Source organism: Tenebrio molitor, chromosome 4, assembly GCF_963966145.1.
Source record: "Tenebrio molitor chromosome 4, icTenMoli1.1, whole genome shotgun sequence".
NCBI classification, from domain to species: Eukaryota; Metazoa; Arthropoda; class Insecta; order Coleoptera; family Tenebrionidae; genus Tenebrio; species Tenebrio molitor.
The window spans coordinates 25,903,298-25,920,605 of record NC_091049.1 but is presented as its reverse complement, the minus strand read 5'-3'; the positions used below and the strand labels follow the sequence as shown (position 1 = coordinate 25,920,605).

Here is a 17,308-nt window from a genome sequence, read left to right as displayed (position 1 = left end):
TACATATCTTCAAAATAAATGATGTTAGAAAATAGGAAATAATCTCAGATGATATAATTTAAATACTTCTAACTGTGCTCCAAATTTCAACGAGCTCTGCTAAACCGTTCTAAAAATATTTAGCTGTTTCCATACTTTTTAACGATCCTGTATATGCGAGTACAAATTACAAATGATAATAAAAAATTATGATTGCATTTTATTCATGTCTGACCCTTGTTTCCTGTTTGCGTACAACAAAATTAAATCATAATATATAAGTGTTGACTACTAATAAGGCCCCTTCAGAAAAATTTGTTTTTTAAGGTAGAAGGCATGCTATACAAACTCATCTAGACAACGATTTTAAAAGAAAATTGATAGATTTTTTCGACGGGATAAAACACTCTTTTTGTAAAATTGATGTAAAAACTATATTTATTAATGAATTAAGGTACAAGTAAAAAAAGTCAATAAAATGCAAATAGAATTAACAAAAAATCAAGAAAAAATGGCTATAGATGCCTGGAAAAATACTAAGGGTATAACGCTTAAAATTACTAAATATCATTATAATGTTGATATTAAAGAACATCACACAGGTCAATTAAATAAAAAAAAATTAAGCAAAAGTAAAAAGAGCCATAAAAAAACAACAATCACTTGTTGTGTAATAAAACTATCCAAACAACAGCTGAACAAATTTTTTATTGTTCCAGCGGATAGAAATTTTAGTTACTCTAAGAAAAGCAAAGAAATTGAAAATTAACAATTTTAGAGATGATTTTGAATATTCTTTACCAAAAACTTTTACAAAACATGAGTGTGCAGTCTTGTCTATGTATCATCATGCCACATGTTATATAATTAGAAATGATACTGTAATTTATTTTGATCCTTGTGGTCAAAAAAGTCTGGAAGAAATAAAAAAATATCTTATAAAAACCAATAATTTATTTAGAAACAAAGTAGTTGTATTTAATAAAAAAAGAATACAGCCCAAATTATCAAACATGTGTGGTCATCTCTGTCTTATTTTTTTGAAATTGAAGAGTGATAAATCCATATCTGACATTAAAACTGTAGTAAGATACATTGATAAAAACAAGATAGAGTTGATAAAAACAATGTTGTTTTGAAAGTTATCTTGAAGAGCTTGTTAATTCTGCTGAATTAAATATTTTTTCCATATAATATAATTTTAATCAGCTTTAAACTATAAGAAGCCAGTTTATTTAATAATGTTTTCAGTTGTTCCAAAATACCTAGAATGGGACAATGAATATTGAAAGTACTAAAATCAAATGGAGCAGCTTTTATTAACATATTTGAAAATTGATCAAATTCATATAAAATCGCTTTGTTATCTTTCTTTTTAAAAAAATACAATATACCATTTCTATAGCGAAAGACATCATTTACATAAGTTGAAACACCAGGAAATAGTTCATTAATAATTCCGTGTTGTTTTGGTTTCATAGTGCATTCATTCCATTCAACATAATAATAATAATTATCGTAAAATATAAAAGTACGGCCTGTGTACGAATTAAAAATTGTTTGAATTTTTTTATTGATAGGTACTGTTACATTTAAAAAAAATGCAAGTTTTGTCAATAATTCGATCATCGTGCGAACGACGTTTTCCGCCAAAAATAATAATAACCCGAATTGAGAGGGGCGAAGCTATAAAAGACAGGGAAGAGTGCGGGGAAGGGCTTTTTGGTCTTTGGTCTTTGGTCAGAAAGGTCAGATTTGTACGAGTGCGGGATTGTGAAAGGGGCTGAAACGGCGAGAAAAGGGTGTGGAGACGTCGAGGGTCCGAAGAGGGTGAGGCTGGAAGAAGAGTCCAGGAAGGCCAAACCCAGACGCCGAGGAGCGGATCCCCGACGGAAGGTTCGCGGAGAACCGAACGCCGGAGTGCGGAGTCAAATTCCACGCCTGGATTTCGTCGTCCACCGTGGACCCGAGGAAGTCCCCGAGGAACGTCCAGGTCTCCAGAGACGTCGACCGCCCCGTGACGATCAAGGCCAGGGTGTAAAAAAAAAGTTTTTTAGTTTTCACGAAGACAGCGCGTCGTTTCAGACAGATAGGTTTTTTTTTTTCGGATTCGAGTTATCGTTCTGCTGGTGACCTCGCCTGCAAACGGCCGGTCAGAGCGATAACAGTTTTTTTTTTATAAGAGCTCCTGTTTGTTTCATTTCTTTATCTTTTGTGTCCGCGTCCGCCGCGCGACTTCCTTTTCTATTTTGAATTTAGCTTTTTTTCTGGAAACGAGGTGAGGCCCGAGGGAACGGTCCCGCCGATCGTGGGCGGCGTAGAACAATAGCGTCGAGGACGATATCGGGCTTCACTTTCGGCTCTCCCCCCTTTTTTTTTTTAATTTAGTTTTTTAATTCAATCTACTTTTCGAGAGTTTTCCTTTTTTCTTTTTTTGTCGCCACGCGGGCACAACCCTTAATTTTTGTACATAATTATCGAGTGTGAGAAACGTTTTTATTATCACATAATCAGATTTGTACGTGTGCAGGACTAGGTGAAAACATATTCATTTCGTTTAAACCACTCGGAGTTTTCTTTCTTCCGATTATCTGACGTTTCAATAGCCATGCTGCTATCTTCTTCGGAGCTTGTAAGTAAACTGGTTAGGTCTATTCCGTGTTGGACTATTTATATGGTTAGTGGTGGGAGTGGTCCCCGTGGGATTGGTGGTGGGGGTGGTAGGCGTGGCTCGGTGAGTGAAGTTAGTGGGCGTACATGGTCGAATAACGGAATTCCTCGTGCTAGAAAGCTCAACACCTTGGTCTCTGTTGAAATTATTTGGATTTTTTCTAATCTCGATTGCTTCCCTTATTAATCTTTGATGGTATTTAGTTGTTTTAGCCAGAACTACTGTTTTTTTCAAGGTCGAACGTGTGGTCTCCATCTTCGAATTTATGTTCCGCCAATGCTGATTTCTCCTTGTCATACTGCTTGATGGCCCTACTGTGTTCTTTTAATCGACATTCTATTGAACGTCCAGTTTGTCCGATGTAGCATTTCCCGCAAAGGCATTCTGCTTTGTAAATCCCTTCAGATTGGAACAGGGGGAGTTTATCCTTAGGTGTTGGAAGGATCTGAGAGATTTTCTTTTCCGTCGTAAACCTGGTTCCAATGTTTCTCTTCCCCAAAATTTTTCTAATACGATCCGTTACTCCTTGTACATATGGGAGGCAAGCAAATTTCTGGTAACTTTGTTGTTCGGTGTGTTGTCTAACTTTTCTTGCAAATCGAATGTCTTTGTCGGATTTCAGCGCCCACTTAATATGTTTCAATTCCCGTTCTTTACTGTCTTCATCACAAATGGTTTCAGCGCGATGGAATAAAGTTTTCATCAAGGCTCTTTTCTTAAGGCTCGCGTTTACCTAAAAGAAATTTCCTAGTTGATGTGCAGTGGGTCCTCTATTTACAAATTTATATTTTGGTCAAACGGGTCAAACAAACCGAGAGACGCAGGTACCTTGAATTAGTCACAGACGCTCAGTAGAGGGTAGAGGATTACGATCCTGTCCTGTTCCGTACCTAAATACGGAGATAAAATTTTGTGTTGGAAAGACAAGTCCTACAATGCCAAATCTGAATTGGCTGCACTGCAAACTGTTGTTTCATTCCATTTTATTATTTATTAGCTGACCCGACAGACGTTGTCTTGTCCAATCCAAATTTCAGTAAATTAGTTTGTGATGATGATTTATTTTCTTCCATTAAATTTGAAATAACAATGAATCTCAAGGTGTTTTATTTACATTTCGATTGCAAGATCGATGTTCAAGTGAACAATCCGATAGCGAAATAAATTGGTATAGAAATAAAATAATTACATTTGTTGGACAGATCGCGAAACAACAGAAAAGTAAAAACGGATGTAATTTTAATTTAGGCTGGAATGCGTTTTTCCAGATTTTTCTCCAAATTTTCCAAAAACATTTTTTCAATTGAGTTATTTCCATCCCGGGAACAAACCGAACAAAAAAAAATCAATTAAATATGTCGTCAGTTATGATCGAGAGGGCATACAAAAATTATAATTTTTGAAGTTTGCCCTAATTTTCAGACTTTCCTTTGTAATTCTCCCGATTTTTTTTTAACAAAAGGAACATTAAATTTTAAAAAATTAAAAATATTGAGCTAAGAATTTGTTTTAGTATTTTTTTGTAGGTACATAATATACCTACAATTTGATCGTATAGGACATTTTTCTGACTTTGAAGGTCCGACTAATAAAACTATAATATTCACCAAATACAGGGTTGTGTAGTTGTATTTTCCCAAAGTATTACGATTAAATCTGCATTTACTCCCTGCAGATGAGGGAATGAATTTTAGTTCGGAGTTTCTACCTGATTTGTCAAGAATTATGAATGAGACAAAAATGACCCTTACGGTAAAATATTTTTAAGGTAAAATTACAATGAAACGGTTGGTTTCATCTTGTGTCCCTTCGGTGAATAATTGAATATTATCGGTTTATTAGTCAAAAAAATTTGCTATAGATAAAGTATAGGATTATATTATGTACTCGCAAGTAACGATTTTTATTCTTTACTTATTCTGTACTTGCTCATGTAATAGTAATAGTATACTACAAATTGTTCGATTTTGACACCAGGAATTGGGTCCAAAACAGTTTCTTCTTGGAAATAGGCATAGCTGTAATTCCACGAAATTCAATTCCGCCAGATCTGCGCAAAAATAATTTAAAAGTGTCAGAGTGGGCACCAAATCATACTTTATGATATTGCTTTCCTTGTAGACGTGCACAGGAATAAGCGATTCGTTGTCTTTGAAACTTTCGACTATTTGATTATGTTTCAATGGATCTATTGTTAACTTTCTTAATCCCACAGCAACGTAAAGCAATTTACTCTCAATCTGAATAGCCTTCATTTGAAGCATTTTATCCATGAAGGCCGTCCAATTGTCCTCCCACTTGATTAGACCGGTGGAGGCACCTATGTCACACTTCGCAATACCCTTAAACATACCACTGATAACAATTTATGAAAGAATCTACAAGGCATTGTCGGTCTTGCCTGTAATTATATCCCTGAAGGTTGAGTTTTTTGTAGATCTCGTCCTGCTCCAATATTAATGTTGGATCTTCAGTGGTTCTAAATTAATCTGTTCTTGACTCATATTAGAACAATGGGAAATTCGACCTGTCACAACAACTGCGTCTTTGTCCATAACTTCAAAGTTACCAGTGCCTCTCTGAATAGTGATGATGAGTTTAACAAGACCATTTTTAGGAATCGTGACGGCACGTATAAACTTGCAGTTTTCGAAAATCACCGGCAAGTTGTTCACCAACAATCTCCGACTTTGGGCAAAGGTTTGCCATACTAGACGCAGATATTCCATGGCAGGAACCAAATTGCGACCTAAATCGTTTCATCAGTAAATTGTTTCAGTTTTCTAGTCTAACAAACCATCAACCACGTGCCCGGCTATGTGCTTAAACTCTTCGTAGTCGTTCGAAACATGGTAATCCATCTGTTCGGCGTCTGACGCAATTAAATGAGTATACTTGTAAGCGAACCAGCTCTTGTCGTGAACCCACTTGACCATGGGCGAGATCATGGGAGTGCCTCGACTTACGGGGTACACGATTTCGGGGTACAACTTGTGCAGTTGAGGATTGTGACCGCATTCGTACAATCTACAAGATTTTAAGTGAAAACAAACTCACAATCTGGATTTAAACAAGTACCTTCCCAAAACCCTCAAAAAGTTGACGAGGTTGCCTTCCAAAAGCAAGACGTCTTTGTTATCTAATTGTTGGTCGGAAACATTTAACACCAACGCATTTTTCGGCATTTTGTCAGTCCAAAGTTCTGCGGTTCTGTAACACCCATCAGGATGGTCTTCTTCATGTCTGAACAACACGAACCCGTGAAGACTCCAGTCCTAGAACCTTCCAGCTCTGAGGGATTCATTCCGGCGTCAATGATTGCCTCCACCGCCGTCTCCAATAAAACCCGCATCCTGGGGTCCATGTGGTTTGCTTGGCGGTGGTGCACCCCGAAGTATCCCGCATCTAAGTTGTCGATGTTGCGGATTTTAGCACTCCTTTGCGGAACCTCCGGATGGTCCAATTTCCAGCGTCGGTCGTCATCGTTCACCATGTCCGTTTTACTGAAGAGATTGTCGCGAAATTCATGGATGTTTCTGGAATCCGGAAGGCGACCGGACATGCCGGAAATGACCACTTCTTCGCCCGGAGCGGCGGAAGAGAGCCATCGGCTGTACTCGAAGTCGGGTTCGTCGGATCTAGCGTGAGGTTGACTCGCGTTCATCTTTAGCAAGACTCGACACTTGTCTGACAAACTGTTAACATCTTTGGAAGCAAATTGAGAACTTATTACCAACCATTACGAGATACAAGAATTATTATTAAATGGCATAAAATATGTACGTGTAAAAAATGCTTAAAAATGAAGAAACATAGCTATAACAAATATTTCCAAGAAAGTTAATTAAAAAAATGAAATATCTTGAAGAATTCCCCAAACTTCAGATTTGACACGTCTTGACTTTGTCAACCGTGCTACATCTGCATTCTATGGTATAAAACACTGGCTTGGAAAACGTGTTGTGACAAACTTTGAAAATCAAATATCGCAGGAGGCGAAGATTTGTACACCATAAAGAAAAGTAATGGTACCTACTGAATGACACATTTGAAGAACATTTCGCAAACTGACTGAAAACTTTCTAGGAAACAAGAAAAGGTAAATTTCTTCAGTTCTAAGCAATATACTTACTGTTTATAATTTTTATATCAAAATTTTTATAAATGTATAAAATTATTATTATTATTAGACAAACAAAAGTAGGTATCTGTTTACAAAATTGTCATTAAAACAACAAATAATTCAAAGAATATCTCGACCACTTACCCTACTGTTAAACTACCTAAGTGAATCAAAACTAAACACCTCACCTTCAAATTTTGTTACTTTGCTGAATTTTATATGGCGAAACGAGTGAAGGGGGAAGAGGCGTAAATTAATCAACCAAGGTTATCTGCGCATTTTGAGTGGTCTCTAATACATATTGATGCACTTTACTCTATTACAATTTTTCTTGTTTTTCAACCAATAAAATCAAAACTTGCTAATCTTACGTCCTCTACAAGCAATTCACCAGTCATTTCGTGTCGCGCACTTCTAGACGCAGGGGTATCAAAAAAAAACGTATCGTCAGCGGCGAAATTTTCGAGGACTTGGTCGGCGACCGCCGAGCGGGCGGCTGTGCCGCAAGTCGCGTCAAAGCAAATTTTGTGCATGGTGATCGGAATCCGCTATCATCGAAGAGAGAGCGAGACGCCTCGAATTTCCCGCTTCCCATTTTTTTGAATACTCTCGTATTTTGGAAATTTCTCATTAATTTTTGAATTTCTCACATTTTCAACATTTCTCACATTTTGCAATTTTTCACATTTCATAAAGTTTTCACATTTTACCTTTTGTGAATCCTCAGATTTTAATACCGACATACATTTCATTAGCAATTCAGATTCTTGGAACTTTTCCGATTTCAGCATTATAATTTTTTATAATTTTATAGTCAAGGTCACTACTTGACACCTCGTGTATTAAATTTAAATTAATTTTCAATTCATAAATCAGAATATTGCATTTCGTTGAATGAATCATCTTCAGTTCGGAAAAGTCAATTCAAAACCTTGTTTTTTTATTACTTCCGGAAAAACACAAAGATGTATTAAGTTTAAGTTTATTCAACACAGAGGTATAGTATAAGTTACAAGGTCCCTGTAAAGGAAAGCTTTTCTAAAAAGACCAGGATAAGCGTTAATTCATAAGATCTTTAATGTGAACTGGTTCAGTAATTTTCATTTTTTTAAAACCTTTTAGAAAGACCATTTTGAAGAAAATTGTGTAGATATATTCATGCAGTTACAACTACCTCTGCATTTTTTACAGTCAAACACTGAATATTTAACTTTCGACAAATTATTTTTGTTTTAATTTTGAATAAATGTATGTATTATGTTCTAAATTGTCTGTTTTTTTTATAGATATGCCACAGCTGCAATCATCGTATCCGAAATGTTGCTGGCAATATGTTGCCAATTGTTGCCAATTGTTGCCTTGGTGTAAGGCCGCCTTTAGAAAGAAATTGACCTTTGACAAACAGCTGAAAAGAACATGTTTTTGCAGTACTCTCCAAATACTTCACCCAGACGGGTGACGTAATTAACTGTTAATTTACCTATAAAGTTTTTACACTAAATGAATCTGTATCTGCTAGCGCATCAAACCCTGGTGGCACAATTACAAATTTTGACTTGGTTAGCTAAATTATTATTATTATTATTATTATTATTACGTAAAATAGAGCTGAGACCGAAGTCTATTTAGCTCCCAGATCAAAACGGAAAAGTAAACTATTTCCGTAATTTCAATTTCAATTGATCGCATCTGCTTTGTCATCGAAAGTGTGCATCAAGTTTGTTTTTAAAGATGTTGGGGTTGGATGCGTTTACAATTTCGTCACTTAAGGCGTTCCAGTCGGTAAAAACCCGATTCGGAAGGAAATGGCTTTTGACACTTGTGTTAAAATTTTGAATTTTCAGTTTAAATCGATGGCCGCGCAAATGGATGTTTGTGTTGAATTCAAATAAATTAAGTAATTCGTCAGATTCGTTGTTGGTCAATATTTTATAGGTCCATATGAGATCACCCCGTCTTCTGCGGTGTTGGAGAGTTGGCAAGTCTAACATTTGCAGTCTAGTTGCGTATGGAATCGATCTAAGTCCAGCGACTCGTTTAGTAGCCCTTCTTTGAATTCTCTCAAGGGTGTCAATATCACGTTGTAAGTGAGGGGACCATATCACATTCGCATATTCCAGCAGAGGACGTATATAGACTTTATATAATTTTTTGAAAGTTTCAAAATCAAGACGACGAAAAACCTTGAACATTAAATAACTCGATCTGTTGGCACGTTTTGTTATGAAACATACATGGTCGGACCACGACAAATTCTGGTTCACAATCACACCCAGATCATTATGAGACTCAACCTCTTTCAGATTTTTATTATTAATAACGTACGCGAGATGCGGGTTATTCTTACCCAAATGCAAGACCTCACACTTTTCAATGTTTAGCTGAATCAACCAGTCACGACACCAATGGGAGATCTTTACCAAACTATCCTGGATGGATTGAAATTGCGAAGATGGGTTACCGTATAATTTGCCATCATCAGCAAAGAATACATGATCAACGTCGATAATAGAGTTGAGGTCCGAGATATATATAACAAAGAGTAAAGGGCCTAAAACCGAACCCTGAGGAACACCCGAAGCCACAGTGCAATCATAAGATTTGGAATCGCGCACTTTAACACAGAATGTTCTGTTTGAAAGAAAAGCTTGAATCCACCTCAACATTAGTCCGCGTACACCAAAGTGCTGTAACTTAAGAAGCAATCGTCTATGAGGGACCCGGTCAAACGCCTTCTCAAAGTCCAAGTAAACAACATCAACTGGTCTCGAATTGTCTAAATCCGATGTCCATTTGTTTAAACAATGGAGGTGACAGGTGAACACTGATCTGCCTGGAAGGAAACCATGTTGTTCTTTGGGAATGACATTATGATTCAATGCAAATTCAGTAAGCTGTTTAGAGATAATTCGCTCCATGAACTTGCAACATATGGATGTCAAACTTATAGGACGGTAATTAGACGCCAAAGTTTTGTCTCCTTTCTTGTAGATAGGGGTTGAGATAACCGCTTTTGAATTCAAAACTAAACGCCAATGAAAGCTATAGAATTGCCGGCGTTCGGTACCGTCGGCGACCGCTTGGGGGCGTGGGTGAAAGTCGACAGGGGAGGAACGGCCATGTTTTTTTTGGAGGGCACTTTTTTCTTGACCGCAGAGTAGTACAGAAGTACCGTGTATTTTTTCTGTGTGCTAATTGTGCGATTTTAGTTGTTTTTATTGAACTGTGCTGAATGTTGTTGTCCAGCTTCTGTTTTGAACTAGGTATGTTTGCGGTACTAAAATTATGTCTGTTTCGCGCGAAATGTATTTTTATTATCATGATGGTCGCACGTGGGTTGTTGATGTTCCCACCATATTGTATAAAATCCGCAATTATCTCGACCATCCCCATGTATCACGCTTTTAACATTTGTAAGCTTGTGAAGGAGAGTAAGGCCGCCTGGTTCTAGGTTTGTAAATTTTATAAAATTGCACGGATCACGTTTTTGTTGTCAAATCTGGTTTTACAATTCACTAACTTTCTTAAAAGAAAAGGGCGCCAAGTTTTAGCGTGGGTCTGTGGCTTTTACTTTTTATAAGCGCACTCCCTCATTTTTGATCCCCTCCTAATTATTTCGAGTGACGCTTTTGGTGTGACAAGCATCTAGTTATTGTTCAACACTTTAATCAAAATTGCAAAGTTTCCACTTTCCATCCCGGTAGCAACCAAATGTTTATATTTCAGGTGTCTCCGTGGGTTGTTCCTTAGCTAGGGATCTACTACATTTAGTCCCGGGGCGCCCTCCATATTATTCAGGGCGCCCCCCTTTGGCGATGAACCGGCTCTAATATGCTAGGGTCGACCGGGCTATGTTTTTGTTATTTTTATGTATGTGTTAATGGTTGTTACCACCTTTCCATCCCAAATTGAAAGTGTTCTTAGATAGCTCTGTCAACAAATATTTGTCGCGTTTCTTTTTTTGTTTGCTTTTTCCAGGTTGTTGTAGCTGTAAATTCTAGACCTTACCGCGAGGGTCTCTCTCTGTTTGTGGGGTTTTTTGTTTTTCCTCTAACCTCCCAACGTTGAACACGACCTCGCGGCCCTCATAAAATTTGCACCCCAAGGGAGACCCAAAAACCTACGCTTGGCAGGACTTGTTGAATGCTGGGTTTTACTCGAGCTCCATGGCACACTTCCGGAAATGTGATCAGGTCTATTTTCCCTGAGTCTGTGTAGCCTGACAAGCGCGTTGTGTTTTCTTTTGCTGTGGAAAAGTAATGTTCACTTCAGCCGATGAACTTAGAGTACCTCAATTTGTTGACTTACGTAAAGCAGTTAGGACCTTTCCCTTAGCACTAAATCACGGGTAGGCGGGAAATGTTAAAGTCGTAAGGATAGGTGCCACAACCCACCGGACCACCCAAGGCCACTCGCTCCTTCTATAGCGTATCTGGCGCACATTGTAAATTAACTTGAAAAGGAGAAAACATGCTAAGGTTCTCGTCTAGTGCTCGCTCCCGCTCGAGCGGTCCGAAGTAACTGGTTTGTTTGTAATGTACATGACCCTCCTGTTTTCTTTTGAATTTGAATTGTGTTGTTTATGAAATCAGTTTTGCTCAATTTTCACTAACTGTCCCGTCTACGTTGTCACTTCGGACTTGTTCATATTTTTAGGAGAGGTTTTTAGCGGAGCCTCATTCGGGGGTCTAGGAGGATGGCCAGAGCTCACCATTTTCCTAGAGTTCTAAATGAGTAGTCTTCTCACATTTGAGGAGACTTGGGTGCCCTCTCCCGAGACGTTTTATTATTCATAAATCCCGGCGTTAACGAAAATCATAACTTTAAATAAATAGCTGGTTTTAATTATTGTGTTGTTTTATTTGCACTCTTCTGTGTGGTTCACAAACCCTGTTGGAACGAATCTGGTAAGGTTTAATTTGTATAAAAAAAAAAACACAACGTAAGGAAATTAACGAGATACGATCACGCGCTCTTGGCCATTTTTTGAATTTCGCGGGTTTTATTTTTCAGTGTGTATGTTGGAAAAAAAAATGAGATGGACGCTTGGTGGGAAATTTGAATTACCCACTTGGTTCATCACAGGGTTACTAGAGCTTTTAGCCACCCTGAAGGTAATGACGAGGACTGGAAAGAGAGTTTGAAAATGTGGAGCAGAGGTTGAACTAAGGCATCAGCACAAAATTTGAGTGTCTTTGCGGTTATATTGTCAGGGCCAGGAGCACTGTTTACATTAATGCGGTACATTTCTTCAAGTAGTAAGTTTTCGTTTAATATTACAGTTTCTAGAGAATCATGCACGTAAGGTCTGTGAATAATATGCGGAAGAGATGACGGTTCTTTAACAAATACGCTTTCAAAAAAATTGGACAAAATGTTGGCTGTCTCTAGGTCAGATTCGCTGAGTGATCCATCAGATTTTTGTACACGAGGAGTCGAAACTGTGGAAGATATTTTTTGTCTTATATATTTGTATACGGATTTATTATTACTATTAAGTATTCTGTTTTCGTACAAACATTTGGCCTTTTTTAAATCGCAGGATAATTTATTAGAAAATTTACGATGGTTGTGATAATCAACAGGAGAGTTAGAAGATTTAAACTTGATCCACAACTTTTTTTTCATTTTAGCACGACGACGTAAATCAAGAGATATCCAGGGATGAGAAGGGTTGACCGTGACCACTTTAGTAATAGTTTCTTGAGAGACTGCTGATGATAGTAAGTCGTTGAAGTAATTCCAAGAAGATGTTGAATCATCCGCATCAAAAACCAAGGACCAATCAGTAGAATTCAGTCGTTCCTTAAGATTGGTATAATTAATGATGTTAAGATGTTTCAGAAATTGTTTAGGTTTGTTGTCTATTAGCAATTGGAGTTTAGATTCAATTACTACATGATCAGATTTACCAATGGGAGATGTTAGATAAATTAAATTATTTTCGTTACACAACAGTAAGTCAAGTAGAGATGGACGTTGGCCACAACGGTACTTTGTAGGTTCTAAAATAAGTTGCTGTAGATTGGAATTTATTATCAAATCTGCAAATAGAGAATTACTAGATGTATTTTCGGATTGTTGTTTTATTGGCCAGGTCAACTGAGGGAAGTTGAAATCACCAGCAATCATCAAATTGCTGCAATTTGCACTTAAAGACTTGTGTTAAAATTACATCATTAGTTATGACTGTGTTAGGAGGTCGGTAGATACACCCTAGAGTAAAAGATTGATTTGAGTTGCTGACTTGTAGAAACATAGATTCAATATGAGGCAGGTCCACATTTAAACGTGTAATTCTAAAATTGCAAAAATATTTTTTATCCAAGAATATGCATACGCCACCACCCTTGCGGCTTCTGTCGTTTCTATATATAAGATAGTTGTTTAGACCTAAGACAGCATCATCTATAGAGGATGACAACTACGTTTCCGAAATGAACACACACACAGGTTTATTTAATTGAAGGTAGAGCTGTAACGAAGGTAATTTGGCTGTTATGGATGCAATGTTAGTACATATACATACACGGGAGATCATAGACAGTAATACACTTGCTTTTTTTTGACGCCGGGTGATACGAAGCACATTGTGATTTTTGCTTTAGTTGCTATTGTTTAAGCAACAGGTCTTTTTTGAGTTTCTCAATCGCGCGTTGGTACATAGGACAACGATTGTCCCAAGCCGCATGGTTTACATCTAAATCCAGTTTTACACAGTTAACACATTTCAAAGTTGAAGATTTACATTCAGCAATAGTATGATCCAGCTTCTCAGCAACACCACAACGAGGACATGACTTTTTATTCTTACAGCTCTTTGACGTATGATGGTATCCATTGCAATTGTAGCATCGTAAGACTTCGACCGCATCAAACGTATAGCAATAATCATATCCAATGAATAATCCTCCCGCTTGAATCAGTTTATCATATGACGGACGATCCACCTGAATCACGGCTTGGTAAATTTTAGGATTTTTTTTTGTAGGCCACAGTTTAATGAGTTTACATTCAGGGTTCAATTCTGTACCAGTGAAGTTATAGTTAACTGAATGATCAACAAAATCAACGATTTCATTTTCCTTATATATTTGAGTCATACCAACAACCTTTATTCTTGGCAAGATACCCTTCACCTCATGTATGTCATAATCTGCACCAAGCTTTTCGACAGCCACCCTTTTAAAACGAGCATTGTCTTCCTTTGAGGAAAAACCTATAAGCAATCCACTTTCGCTGACAGTCTTTACTTTAGTTAGATTCAGTTTGGATTCGATCGGATTGATCTTCGAATTGATATCAGATTTTACAACAGATACATCTTGATTAGGCTTTTTTGGTTTGATAATGACAGCAGGTTGGGATTTATTCTTTAGCGTTTGTGAGTACGAGAGGGGCGCTTTTTTATTTAAACGCAAACCAGACGCGTGATTTATGGCACAATGGTATAATTTCCCAACAAAAGGTATTGCCCACCGTTTTAAACCTTTTTGCCATAAAATTGACAGTTTCCATTGTCACCTAAATTTACGACAGCACGAGTAGCAGGTCATAAATAAAAATGATTTTGAAAGTTGAAATGTAAAACAGCGTTTAATTCAAAATCTAATTGGTGTTTTTTTCCCGCTGATTTCGTAAATAATTATAGGAAGTGAATCTGGGTAGGTTAGTATAAAAATCAGAATTTGACTTTTTGGTTGAAATTTATATTTTATTTTTTTTGGCTTTGTTTGTAAGTGAAAAATTATCAAAAAATTATGAAATGTACCTTACCAATAGCCAGGTAAGTGTGAAAAATTTCGACACTTTTATTTAATTAGAAGTCCCGATTTCTCGCGTGCGCGTATTCGATGCCCCACCCTGTACATATTGTTTATATTGTAAACTAATTTGGTAGAAACTTTCGTACAAGTCGTTTATCTTTCAATCGCACAATTACAAAGATCAGCATAATGCCTAACCTAACATTTTATTTTTCCCATGTCAAACGCCGACCGAATATATCGGGCGTTCAAATGAAATCTGGGGCTGGGAAGGCGTTGGAAACCGTTAATTGTTTTCCTTTTTTAAAGTGTAAATGGACACTTGTAATTATGTAATTATTATCAAAAATTCACCAACACTGCATTCTACCTCGAAAATACAACCGACAACGTCGCCAGCTTTTGTTTTTAATGTGTTTGAAAGTGTGAAAGTGAAAAACGTGGGGTTATGAAATAAAACTGTTGACAGTCGTTTTAGTCGAGTTCATCGTGTTTTTTAAATTCTTCGAAGCACTTAATGAACGCTCGCTTTAATTTAGCGGTTAAAAGATTCTTTGTTTTTCGAGGCATTTTTATAATTTGATATTTGTGACGCACTGAAGGTCAAATTTTGGCGGAAGGTTGGGCTAACCCAGAAAAATGAAACTTATTCTAGGCATATTCTAGGGATTTCTTTTTTTCTGCCAACATAATTCAACAGGTGGTGGATTTTTGATTTTGAAACAGATTATAGGTAATAATACTTGAGGGATCAGGTATTTTATTTTCTCGGCTTCGCCTCGTGGCTGAAACTCAGTTTTCGCGCTATAAAATACCCCTACCGTACTCTAATATACCTAAATAATCATTTCATTGTTCTTTTTTTTTAAATAAATACCGTGAGATCATTTAAATTTATAATTAAAGTAGGCTATGACGTTAAAATTATATTGGCAACACCGCCGATATCTTGATTTGGTTCAAAATTCAATACAAAATATCAAACTGCGAGTAAACAGTTGAATCGAACACCTGGCTTGGATACAACTCTTAACTCGCCGTTTGATATTTTGCATTGAATTTTGAAGAACCATTTTGACAATTCAAATCAAAGTGTCAGAGGTGTTGGCAATATAATTTTAAAGTCATAGCCTGCTTTAATTATAAATTTAAATGATCTCACGGTGCTTTTGATCTGCCTATTTATAATGACGATAATAACGATTTTCACCTAAAGTGGTTATTATTTAAACTGCCGTAATTACATTCGTGCTTCATTAGCTTAAAATATTAATAAATCCATTTATACCTAATGTACTGTGGCGAACAATAAATTTTGGTCGTCAATGTCATTTCAAAATTTGGTTAGATTGTCACTAATTTAAAAAATTGCCCTGTCTGGTTATGCCCATGTCAACAAAGTGTCAAAAAAATGAGAACAAAATGACAATTAATGTCATACAACATGATGATAGGTTATGACATTTGCGACTGTTTTACAATGAAGCATTTTCGATTGCGTCAAAGAATGACCTTGACGACCAAAATTTATTGCTCGCGACTGTACCTAATGCAAGAGTTAAATCAATTAATGAATAGTGTTCTAGCTAAGTTTATGCCTAATGCGTTCAAATAGAGACAAATTAAATGAATGTATAGACTGAAAAATATTTATTTCTTCTCATATATGGTAATTATTCGTTTTTGACATTTCTTAACAATTTACAAAAATATGAATGTTTGATTTTCGTGTGAAACCAAAGATTTTGTTATTTTTGGCCCTAGGTGTATCTTAATTCTTACAGGTTCTTAATTACATTTTCGTTTCATTCTTATCATCTCTGGTGTAATTTATTCCCGTAGCAGGACTCGTGATGAAAAGTACGCTTTAGTCCTTTTATCAGTCTCCGGAAATGTATGCCTAAAATTGACGATCTAAAAAAAAATCAAAGGCACAACCTTGAGGAATTGTATTTCTCAATTCACATTCGCATAAGTATATTCACATTCGCGTTCAAATACAGGGTATTTCACGAGTGATAATGAGCCCGGCGGAGTAGAAAATGCAACCCACAATACAGCAGGAGGAAAACCGGATATTTATCGCCTCCAAGTCCAGGTTTGCGTTCCGATTGGTTAATGACATTTGGATTAAATTTTTACGTGTTGCCAACTGAAGCGTATTAATCACGGCCTTCTCGATTTTTTTAATTTTTGATCGCAAAATTTGAACATCAAGCTTTCGAGCACTTTTAATGCGTAACCTTTGAAATATGCTGCCAACAGTACCATCATATACGTACTAAATTTACCAAATTTGATTGCAGCAGTTTTTTACAATGTTCCGCCTTTTGCTGATGTTATTGTATTGTGCTTTTGAATCTGTAATTTCAGAGTGTTTAATTGGTTGCATAACTTACGGGGACTTTTTATAAAATAAAAAATTATATTTATGTGAGGTGAAGACAAAAACCAACACGTTTACTTAAAGAACGTAAAGACCTACAGTTGGATTTGTATTTTGAAAACTTATAGATAAAAAAAAAATAAAAATATGTTAAATATAAGAATGTAATACCTATACACCGTTCACGTTGGATTGAGCATTGCTATATCTATGAATTCGCATTATGTTGGTATCGTGGTTGGTTCCAACATGACGTTTTGACAATTGTTTATTAAAAAAAATCAATTATAATCAGACCACGGCCTCCTAGATATGACAAGAGACAAGTCTCTTATCCGGCCCTGCGCGTCAGCAAAATGTTTGTGATTTCGAAATGACAGGGG

At 36.6% G+C, this 17,308-nt stretch overlaps 2 protein-coding genes and 1 long non-coding RNA gene across 3 annotated transcripts; all 3 read right to left on the bottom strand.

Annotated features, from left to right (window-relative positions):
* Nucleotides 1-2,858: 2,858 nt before the first annotated feature.
* On the bottom strand, nt 2,859-3,353 carry LOC138129417 (uncharacterized). The gene has a single exon (XM_069045709.1). The coding sequence runs from the start codon at nt 3,351-3,353 to the stop codon at nt 2,859-2,861; it is 495 nt and encodes a 164-aa protein (XP_068901810.1).
* A 98-nt stretch (nt 3,354-3,451) lies between these two features.
* On the bottom strand, nt 3,452-5,673 carry LOC138128239 (uncharacterized). Its single transcript, XR_011158566.1, has 4 exons — nt 5,448-5,673; nt 5,052-5,399; nt 4,748-5,005; nt 3,452-4,700 (listed from the first exon to the last, which is right to left on the bottom strand). It is a non-coding gene; the product is annotated as an uncharacterized lncRNA (long non-coding RNA).
* A 137-nt stretch (nt 5,674-5,810) lies between these two features.
* Nucleotides 5,811-6,314, bottom strand: LOC138129416 (fatty acid synthase-like). Its single transcript, XM_069045708.1, has one exon. The coding sequence runs from the start codon at nt 6,312-6,314 to the stop codon at nt 5,811-5,813; it is 504 nt and encodes a 167-aa protein (XP_068901809.1).
* Between the last annotated feature and the right edge of the window lie 10,994 nt (nt 6,315-17,308).